This window comes from Bidens hawaiensis, unplaced genomic scaffold (genome assembly GCF_021521415.1).
Source record: "Bidens hawaiensis isolate Kalapana, Puna unplaced genomic scaffold, B.hawaiensis_p1.1 tig00035365_1, whole genome shotgun sequence".
Taxonomy (NCBI): Eukaryota; Viridiplantae; Streptophyta; class Magnoliopsida; order Asterales; family Asteraceae; genus Bidens; species Bidens hawaiensis.
This window is the reverse complement of record NW_027505363.1, coordinates 80269-91990: the sequence shown is the minus strand read 5'-3', so window position 1 is coordinate 91990 and position 11722 is coordinate 80269. Positions and strand designations below refer to the sequence as shown.

The 11722-nt window shown below is 47.5% G+C and overlaps 1 protein-coding gene across 1 annotated transcript; it reads left to right on the top strand.

Annotated features, from left to right (window-relative positions):
- Window positions 1–8275: 8275 nt before the first annotated feature.
- On the top strand, window positions 8276–11117 carry LOC143612702 (protein PLASTID MOVEMENT IMPAIRED 1-like). Its single transcript, XM_077086619.1, has one exon. The coding sequence runs from the start codon at window positions 8392–8394 to the stop codon at window positions 10981–10983; it is 2592 nt and encodes an 863-aa protein (XP_076942734.1). The 5' UTR covers window positions 8276–8391; the 3' UTR covers window positions 10984–11117.
- Window positions 11118–11722: the final 605 nt, after the last annotated feature.

Below are 11722 nucleotides of genomic sequence, written 5' to 3'. Positions count from 1 at the left end.
TTCCAAGCTGAGTTGGATGAACTCTTACGTTCACTCCAACAGGCTGATGAATTCAGAGAGTACTTGGACGATGATTCGGAGGAATCCGATAGTGACGCAAACCCTCGTCATAGGGCGAAAGGGAAGCGTAAGGAAACGGACTCCCAACTGAGAAGGCATTTTGGAGAAACCTTCAAACCAAAAAACGCGGGTGGAAACCCACGTGACTTCTCCAAAACATTTACACCAACTGCTGCAAAGGCAGGAACGTCCAAATTTGCAAGGGACATTGCGGAAGCAATCGCCCCGAAAAGTGCCAAACAGATGTCTAACATCGGCACTTACGATGGTATATCTGATCCAGACGATCATTTGAACAGGTTCATAGTGGGGGCAATCGTCAGTAGTTGGACGGAACCTACGTGGTGTTACATGTTCCAAATGACGCTTGTTGGGGCAGCTAGAGCGTGGTTCGATCGTCTACCGGTCCACCACATCTACGATTGGGCAGACTTCTAGCAGAAGTTTAGCCAACACTTCAGCCAACAAAGAAAGTATACCGAAGAGCAATGGACAATCCTCAATTGCATTCGAGAGGAAGATGAATCTTTGCCAGACTTCATCACTCGCTTCAACTCAAAGAAGCTAAGTCTGGGTAATATTAGCGAAGATCTTGTTCGCGCTGCTTTCATCCAGGGCGCGAATGACCTTGAGCTCATCCGCACCTTAACGGGTAAAGATGGCATGCCATCCACATGGGATGCCATCATGACAGCAGCTAAATGCTTTGCGGAAACGGAGAAGCAACTGGGTAGAGATCTCCCCCAAAGCACAAACCTCTACACCCAGAAAACAAGAGAAGACAACGTCCTTACCGCCCGACTAAACAAAAAGCGGAAGCTAGGCATTTGGCAGTCAAGGGTAAACTTTGACACCTCATCCGGCTTGCAACATCGGTTAGGCGGAAGGGATAACGTACAGTCGAACCAGAACTCCAGATAGACGTCACTCACCAAAAGCGTCACCGAGATATTCGCCACTGAGAAGCTCCCATGGCCAAAGGCTCCAATAATCCGACATCGTCACAATGCTGATCGGAGCAAATACTGTGACTTTCACAGGACAAAAGGCCACAACACTGAAGAATGCACGGACGTGAAGGACATCGTCGAAGCATTTGTCAGAGATGGGACGCTCGCGCACCTCGTGGCGTAACGAACGCTGAGCAGGCTGATGCGTGTAGAACCCCAGTTGGGGAAAACGCGAATAAAATTACAGCTTCAATGTTGGAGACTACATACTGCGTAAACAACGAGATCCCGAACCAGGTGCATATCGGCTCGATGGCACTCCCATCCCAACAACACGGAAGGGAGCTCAATTACACAGTTTGCATGTAGATCAATTCCAAACTTGTAAAGAAAAGGCCCATAGCCACTTCTAATGGAAATGATTCTCCTTAGAACATTTATGCTGATGATCTTACATTTATACTTTTATGAACTTTCCACACTGATATGCCGGTCTTCACCGCATACATAAGTGTAAAGAAGTCGTTGCTTGTGGAAGGCGGCAAAACCCGCATAAACACAAAAAACGGCAAACCTTCACGCAGGTCAGTCATAGGTAAAGTTTGGTCATCCCACTAAATGAAAGTGCCGGTCCTAACCGCACAAATCATGATAGAGGAAACCGAACTAACCTATTGACAACCGCGCGTCGAACGGTTAACTTATTCAAAACCCTTAGAAAATTTCTAACGAAAAGATGAGGAAAACCTCCACGCAGGTCAGATATAGGTAAAGTTTAGCCATCCTACTAAGTGCAAGTGACGGTCTTACCCGCACAATCACGAAGGAGGAAGCAAAACTTCAACCTATTATCTACCACGTTCAAATGTTAACTTATTCTAAACACTTAGAAAATTTCTAAGATGAGGAAAACCTCCACGCAGGTGAGATATAGGTAAAGTTTAGCCATCCTACTAAGTGCAAGTGATGGTCTTACCCGCACAATCACGAAGGAGGAAGCAAAACTTCAACCTATTATCTACCACGTTCAAAGGTTAACTTATTCTAAACACTTAGAAAATTTCTAAGATGAGGAAAACCTCCACGCAGGTGAGATATAGGTAAAGTTTAGCCATCCTACTAAGTGCAAGTGACGGTCTTACCCGCACAATCACGAAGGAGGAAGCAAAACTTCAACCTATTATCTACCACGTTCAAAGGTTAACTTATTCAGAACACTTGGAAAGTTGCTAATTTAAACTAAAGTATGCATGAGCAAGTCATATAACGTTTATAAAGCAAGTCATCCACTGAAAGTAGCGGTCTTACCCGTACAAAGATTTATATTTCATAATAATTCATTACAAGAATGGCCGGGTAACTACCCGCCTACAAGAATATAAATCTATACAATGTAAACCTATCCTAACAGTGGGAATGGATCTTAAGGTTCAAGCTTCAGGACCACTCCCTCCAAACCCACTTGTACCCGCACCATCAGTTGGCTGTGGCGGTTCAAGGAAGGTCTTTAGAATGGCTAGCCCATCATCAGCAGCAGCAACTTCGTTCAACATCTCCACCACCGGATGCGGGAAGGCGGCATACTGGTTCACTGCTTGGTCATATACAGCTTCAGTATCCACATCATATAAAGGGAAGTTGGAAGGCGGGATGCCTTTCTCAACGAACCCTAGACTAAGCAGGAAGCCGGCCTTTTCCCCATCCTCATGAGAAGCGTTGAGGGCTGCGCTCATGGCATCGTCGTATGATGTGTCCGTGAAGACTCGATGCACAACCTACAAGAAAAAATACAAGTATCAAAACCTTTTCTATTTACAAAGAAAAGCGTAAAGATATTATGAAATTACGCATACCTGAGACAACGCTTCTCGAAGAAGCCATTCCTTGGCAACCAGAGCCTCTTGGAGGGCAGCTTGAGCTTGGTTACGGGCGCGTTCGGCTTCACTTTTGTTAAGGTTGGCGAGCAACACTTCCTTAGCAGCAGCCTCTTCAACGCCCTTTAGCTTCCGCTCAGTGTGGTCAAGCACGCCCCTCTGGTCCAAGATCTCTTGGAGCTTCTTGGCGTCTTCCATAGCCAAGGCATCATGAGCCTGCTGGAGCCTCTCTAGCTTGGCTTTAAGCTCCTCGTTCTCAATGCGTAGAGGCTCAGCAACAGCTTCAGCCTTGGTGGCCCTCTCAGTTGCGTTCCGTGCAGTTTCCTTAGCCAGCCGAAGCTGTTCGTTAACAGCTTGGGCAGCCTTGGAACGGGCCTCGAGACGGGCCTGAACTTCAACTTCAAGGGCCTGGAAGGCCTTCTCCTTTTCCGCAGCCACTGCAGCAAGCCTCTTGTTCTCCTCCCGGATGGCCCGCGCCTGAGCCACTTCCAGGCTACGCGCCGTCTTTAACTTGTCGTTTTCACGACAAAGTAACTCGACGCGCGGCTGCATCTTGGCAAGGAGAATCCGCAATTCATTCGACAGCCTACCCTCCTGGTAGCTGGACATGGCCTCCCCCAGCGCACCAGCGGGGGCGGCGTGGCGCGCCCATTCGACGCATTCTACAGGTGTCCGAAGGGTTGTTCCTCGGCGGATGTTCCATCGTGGAACATACACTTCATTGGAATCCGACACTGCAAAAGCAAAAAGCAGTTAGGAAAAGATGATAATATATATATATATATATATATATATATATATATATATATATATATATATATATATATATATATATATATATATATAAAATAAAGGCCAAAATAACCCTACGCACCTGTAGGGTCGACGACAGGCCTGTAGCCGCCAAACCCATCACCCGAACCTAACGGATATCCATCCAAGAGGTCAGGCAGATGGGAAGGAGGCAGAGATTGGCTTGACGCCCCAACCCCGGACATACCTGAAGGACCGGCCGTAGTCGCCGGCGCCGGAGGAGGCATAGCGGAGGCCGCCGTCGTAGAAACCGGCGGAGGTGAACTCACCGGAGCTGAACTCACAACCGCGGCCGCGGCTGCGGAAGAATCCACAGTAACATTCACCGCCGGCTCAGTGAAGGGATCAGTAAATATGGCACTGACAGCCGGCGGAGATGTCATCACTGTTGGAACAGTTGGCTCAACCGGGTGAGCAACTGAACCAACTGAAGCAGGCGCAGACGCCTGGGTCATCGCCTCAGGTAGGTTGACCAAACCTACCGTCATGGGTCCGGAGGTGCTCCTCCCCGCTCCACCCTGGAATGCGGTAGCATCCACGCCTGCACAAAGAAGATATATAAGTATAATAGCGGAAAGATATGAAGTTAAAAGTAAAGGAAGTTTGTACTTACGGGTTTTCTTGAGCCTAAAGGTGCGAACAGGCGGGGACGAACCCGATGGAGCCGGCCTCTTCACGCCGCTCACCGTCGTCGTCCTGGGCTGCTCGGAGGTGACAGTCGTCTCAGCCTCCGGAGCAGTGGTCTTATCACCACCAGGGTTCCCCGCCACCTCCTCGCTTTCGGTCTCTGAATCAGACCGATTTACCGGATCGGCAGTGGAGGCAACCTTCGCCTTCCCCTTCCCGCCTGCAGCCTTCTTTTTCCGCACCAACAAAGGACCATCTGCGGATTCCTCGTCAGAAGATGACAAGATTAGAGGAATTCCCGCAGAGGTTTGAGCATTGAGAGGGCGAGGGTCAAAGAGTTCTTTACCTGGCCGCCTGGCGCTAAGGATCTCGTGGCCTGGCGGGTAGACCTCCACGAACCGATCCGCTGTCTGTTCAAGGATAGGCAACTCGTTCTCATCTAGAGCACGAGTACCCATCCGAGCGGGACCATCACTCTCCCGCGGCTGCAGGAGCGACTGCAAGTCATTCCCCTCTGAAATAAAAAAAGAAACAGTTAGAAGAAAAACCTATATCAACAAAGAAGACAGAGCATACCGTAAGGGACAGAGTTCAAACCGTATTCGAGGACGATGGGAACCTGTGACGCCTCCTTCCACACCCGGCTCATCCCGAGCATCACCATCCCGGACTCCGCAAAGCGGTACACCGGAGTCTGGACCCGGGAGATCTTGGCGAACCACTCCGCCTCCTGGTAGTTGAGGGCGTGAAGGGCGGGGAGTGCTCTCCCATTCTTAAACGTCATCGCAAGGGGGACGACGCGAGAGGAGATATAAAAAAACTCCCGCTTCCACGACCGAAGACTGCGCTCGGTGGCGCAGATCTTCAAACCCTTGATCCGATTGACCAAGGTGTACCACCCCTGGATGCACCTCCAGGAGTAGAAGGTCATCAACCGATCTACGTGGGGCTCCACGCCCAGAATGAGGCACACCCACTCAAAGTGGCGGATCTTGGCGATCGCCATCGGGTGTACCTCCGTCAGATGCACACCGTGCCTCTCCAAGACACGGTATACAAACTTCGTCAATGGGAACCTGAGATTCCCATAAACGAAGAATGCAGCGTACACCCCTATCTTGCCCTTGGGGGCATCGTACACCGTCTGGTGTGGCTCCGGAAACTCAGGCTCGAACGGCTCGAGCATGAACTTCCGGACGACGTACTGATAGAGGTCGGCCGGAAGAGCACACTGGCACTCGCCAGCAGTACTCTTGTCATCCTTATCGGAAGTGGACGACGGATTCTCGACGAACACGTCAGACTCCACGGCAAAAGAAGACATTCTGGAAGGATGAAAGGCAACGATTTCAGAGAATATTCACCGGAAATCACTTAGAAGGAGAAGATAGAAGTGAAAGTGTGGATTACAAAGGACCCTCTCCCCCTTTATATACTCATCGCAATAAATGCGAAGAATTTAATGCGGAAGAGAGAGAAATCGCAGGTGCAATGAAACTATGACACGTGGCAAAGAGCAAGCTGGCAACAGTTGTTGAAAGGACGCGTGCCATTAATTTCGCGGCCACGCGCCCGAAAAATCGCGCCCACGCGCCTGAAAAAGCGCCTGGAATGACCATATACTGTCACGTCGCCATAACTTCCTGCACGTCCTGACACTGTCAGAAGAAACCGTCGGACGACGTTTCAACAGTTTGGACTGTTCTTATCCTTTCACCAACTCTTCGAATTTCAAAAAGATTCAAAAGTAAGCGGGAAAATACCCCTTACCTTGGCAACCAAGTAACTATAAGACAGATGCGAGTACAGTGTTAAGGCAAAACCCTTCACATACTTAGCACCTGCAGGGAATTGAAGCCAAGAATACCTCGGCAACCAAGTAACCATAAGACGGGTGTGAGTACAGTGTCAAGGCAAAACCCTTCACATACTTAGCACCCGCAGGGAATTGAAGCCAGGAATACCTTGGAAGTAAAGTAACTATAAGACGAGTGCGGGTACAATGTCAAGGCGAAACCCTTCACATACCTAGCACTCCGCAGGGAATTGAAACCAAGAAGGATCTTCTGGGCAGTGCTTGCGGAAACGGGAATAACATCCCCGCATAGCGGGAACGTCGAGAACTAGATTGTTTGAACCTCCAAGATGGAATTGGTTGTTTAAACATAATTGATCACTATGTTCAAAACTACTAAAACCTCATGGAGAATCTACACAAGTGGAACTCAACGCTCCTGACTTGCGAGGAGGTTACAGACCTACCCGCATCACACCCAAAGATCAAGCAGAAAAGTCGGGAATTTCTGCACGTGGCATTAGGACTTCCGCGGGAAGAATCCCCATGGAAAACCTTAAAACTAAAACCTTCTCAAAACCCCTTGTTTAAGTCCAAAAGTTCACCTCACTTATTAACAATTCATGAGAAGAACATTGGACTGGGGGGACTTGAAGAGGTAGGTCCCAGCAGAGCCCAGTTGGACCCGCAAGACTCACCTTGAAAAGGGACGTCTGCGCAGTTGAACCCGCAAGACTCCTTAACGGACATCTGTGCGGTTGAACCCGCAAGACTTAAGGGACGTCTGCGCACGTCTGCGCAGAGACCAACTGGATTCGCAGGACCCACCATGCTCAGAGACGTGACGTCCTTACGCGCAGTACGCAAGCTGGTCCCGCAGGAAAAGCCTCCCAATGGTGAAGTACTCCGCCTGTTCCCGCAGCTGCGGATACAAGCCATCAGGGAAGGCTACCTGCGCAGCAAGGCTACACGCACAAGGCACTTAACTCTCATAATAATTCAGTAATGTCACCTGAAGAAGGAATGAGCAAAGCCGGGAATACTCCCACCCAAATGAGCCAGTCCGTACGATACGGGAGGATCTTTTGTACTGTACCTGACGAGGTATGGACAAAAGATCTGACCAAAGATACGACAGCTCACTGACAACAGTATGACGAGCAGCACGCTCTTGTACTGTATGTCACTATTAGCTGCTGCCTACTCACCAACCTGTCGGAGGACGTGCATAGCCTGCAGTTGGTGGAACAGGAATAGTACACAGCCGGCCTGGTCACTATCAGCCGCTGCCTACCCACCAACTACCAGCATGGCATGTGCGTAGCCCACAGTTGGCAGAACATGAACACTATTCAGCCGGCTGTACCTTCTTGGAAACCTACCTTCGGCTATAAATACTCCAACACCTTGGAATGGTATGATCATCTTGTATCTTATCTCATATTTCATATCTTGATATATTACCTGATATCTGCTCTAGTCATTCTCTTAATATACACTTATATTCAAGAGGAATCTAGTCTGATTCTCACGCCGGAGGTGGTCACAAGGAGGTACCCCCCCCCCCCCTCTCAGTGACGAGCTCACGGTGTCTGTTTTGCAGGTTATCAGAAGAACCATCTTCGCCGGATCCAACCCCTCATGGGAAACATCTATTTAACCCCCAGATTATCCGTAATCTGCCCGGGGACGATTAGTGTTTCTTCAATTATAAACCGGACCTAACATCAAGAGCAGCTTCACCACTCTAACTCCTGTTGGCTTTACCATTGGACCCAACCCCTCACCCCCATTTAAGAGGTGTTTGCTTACTAATTAAACAAACCAGGTGAATTAGCAAACCGATCGAACCGGACTATATTATTATTAGTTTTTAATTTATTTCTCTTATTAATTAAACCCAACTAATATATATACTACTCTGTATTCTATATTTTATTTATGTAATATTATAAATCTACAATAGTATTACATGACTTGTATGTATACTTTTCATTTAAAGTCCTTTTAAAAACTGAAAATGAAACCGATTTAAACCAAGTGCCACTTGTGAATATATACATTGGCTTTTATATATGTCATAGAAACAAAAGCCAACGTTTAATTCCATCACCAGACCAATCTATGTCATCTTATCCATCCTGCCACACCCACACAATTCCCTTGGCCTAAACTCATCTTCCATGTCACCTTCCTCACCTCACATTATTATCCACCATCATATCGTATCGTATCGTACCACCAATACTACTGTCCGCTTTATCCCACAAGCATGGCCGCAACCAACCCACCCGACCGACGAAACTCCAACACTCAACTGTTGGAAGAGCTTGAAGCCCTTAGCCAAACACTTAGCAACACCAACACCTCATCCATTCCCATTCCCATTCCCACCACCAAAAACCGACGAACCAACTCGCTCGTCCTCACCCGAACCTCAATCCCACCTATTAAAACCGACGACGACGCGACGAAAATCAACCCGAAACCGCGTGCAAGGCGCATGTCGTTATCGCCTTGGCGGTCTCGTACAAATGAGGACCAAACTAGCCAAAAACAACAGCCTGCGGTTAGTAGAGATATGTTCCAAGACAGCAGCAGTAGTAATAATAATACATCAACATCTGAAAAGAAAGGCGGGTTATGGAACTGGAAGCCAATTCGGGTTCTTACCCACATTGGCAAACAGAAGCTGAGCTGTTTGTTGTCTGTAGAAGTGGTTACCATTCAAGGGCTGCCTGCATCCATGAACGGGCTGCGGTTATCCGTTTCGGTTCGAAAAAAGGAAACTAAAGACGGTGCTGTGCAAACAATGCCTTCAAGGGTGTCTCAAGGGGCTGCAGACTTTGAAGAGACTCTGTTTGTGAGGTGTCATGTGTATTGTACTCCGGCTGGGAACGGGAATTCGCGTGCGAAATTCGAGCCTAGACCGTTTGTTATCCACGCGTTCGCGGTTGACGCTCAAGAGCTGGATTTCGGACGGCATACGGTTGATTTAAGCCAGTTGATTCAGGAGTCTGTGGAGAAGAACATTGAAGGGACACGAATTCGGCAATGGGATATGAGTTTTAATCTTTCAGGGAAGGCGAAAGGGGGCGAGTTGGTTATGAAACTCGGGTTTCAGATTATGGAGAAAGAAGGTGGAGCTGGGATTTATAATCAAGTTGAGGGGGTGGTGAAATCGGGTAAATCGAAGACTTTCTCGCCTTCGTTTGGGCGAAAACAGTCGAAATCATCGTTTAGTATTCCCAGCCCGAGAATCCCAACTCGGACTGAGGCGCATGCGACTTCTCAAGGAGAAGGGAATGAGGATTTTCAAGGGATTGATGATCTCAATCTTGATGCACCGGCACCTCCTCAGAAACCGGTGCAAGCGCCTGTGAAGCAGTCACAGGCGCCTCCACCGGTTCAGAAGAGTGAGGAGGAGCCGGAATTGGACCTTCCGGATTTTGAAGTTGTGGATAAGGGGGTTGAGGTGGAGGATAAAGATGGGACGGATGGAACGCATTCGGAAGCTAATTCGGATAAACGATCGGTGACGAGTGAGGTTGTTAAGGAAGTGGTGCATGATCAAGTTCATTTGACAAGATTGTCCGAGCTCGATTCCATCGCGCATCAGATTAAAGCGCTTGAATCTTTGATGAGGGAGGAAAAGAATGATGAAAATGATGAAGAAAATGAATCACAAAGACTAGATGAAGATGAGGATAAAGTGACAAGAGAGTTTTTGCAGATGTTAGAGAACGAAGACGGGAAAGAAGCCGCGTTTAACAGTCGAGATGTGAATACCGGTTCGTCTGTTGATGGTGACGACGGAGACGAATCAAAGGTTTACATCCCAGATCTCGGGAAGGGATTAGGCTGCGTGATTCAAACACGAAACGGAGGGTATTTAGTATCAATGAACCCGTTTGATAATCTGGTTGCGAAAAAAGACACTCCGAAACTCACAATGCAGATATCGAGACCGATGGTTTTAGCATCGAACGAATCATTAACGGGTACTGAACTGTTTCAGCAAATGGCGGCACTCGGGTTTGAGAAACTTAGCTCAGAGATATTATCATTGATGCCCATGGAAGAACTTGTAGGGAAAACAGCAGAACAAATAGCTTTTGAAGGCATTGCGTCCGCGATTATTAGTGGCAGGAACAAAGAAGGAGCCAGTTCTAGTGCGGCTCGGGCCATAACTGTGGTTAAGTCGATGGCCACGGGTATGACTACGGGAAGGAGTGATAGGATATCGTCGGGTATTTGGAATACGAACGAGGATCCGGTTACTGGGGATGAAATACTCGCATACTCGTTGCAGAAGATTGAAGAGATGGCGGTTGAAGCATTGAAAGTTCAAGCGGATTTAACTCAAGAAACCGCTCCGTTTGATGTGCAACCGAGTAATGATAGTAACCATAGCCCGTTTGCGAATGCTGTTCCGTTAGAAGATTGGATAAAGGATAACACGGTTGGTGCTGATAATGCAGAAGAACACATCACCATAGCGGTCGTGATTCAAATGCGGGACCCTTTAAGACAATACGAAGCGGTTGGTGGTCCGCTTATTGCACTGATCCACGCAACGTCTGTTGAAGGGGAACCGAATCAAGAAAAGAAGTTCAAAGCGGACAGTTTAAACGTGGGCGGTCTGAAGCTAAGAAGCGGAGGGAAAAAGAATGATTGGGACACCGAGAAGCAGAGGCTAACCGCGATGCAATGGTTGGTGGCTTACGGGCTGGGGAAGGCGGGGAAGAAAGGGAAGCGGGTGTTGGTTAAGGGTCCGGATCTGTTGTGGAGCATATCGTCGCGTGTGATGGCCGACATGTGGCTCAAATCGATACGGAATCCGGATGTTAAGTTCACAGCATGAAGAAGGAAAGTTTGTAAGTTTTTGCTTGAGTAAATATATATATATATATATATATAGCTGCTTATTAAGCTGCATAAGAAAAAAAAGGATCAGACAGAAGACTCAAGATATTAATAAGTTTTTCAGACTTGATAATTCATATACTGTAAACTCTATAATTAGTAGCTTTGTAATGTTGTTTGTTTATTCCATTATTATTTCATTGAAGTTGACACTTTTTCCAACTTATATATCCATTTTCTGATCTATGTTATTACATTAACAACTGTATGTTTCTGGTAGGACTGTAAACGAACCAAACAATGCCTTGTTCAGTTGTCCATGTTCGCCTGTTAAGCTTTTATCGAGCAACGAACGATTCATGAATAATTAAGCGAATGAAATATGTTGGTTGTGTTTGTTTATTAATGAAATGAACTTGCTCGTCATCGGTTTAAACGTATGTAAACGAACACGTTATAAAATGTTCAAGAACAAAAAAGTGAATGAACATCGCCTATGTTCGTGTTCATTCATTTAGCTAATTGAAACGAACAAATATAAACGAACTTTCCGCCGCAACGTTTACGAACAGTTGGTCAGCCTTTAATTTCGACTGCATAGAGTAGGGCTGTTCAAAAAGCTCACGGCTCGAAGCTCGCTCGAAACTCGCTCGAAAAAAGCTCGGAGAAAGCTCGCTCGAAATCGGCTCGATTCTAAACGAGCCGAGCCTAGCTCGACTCGATTTCTAAACGAGCCG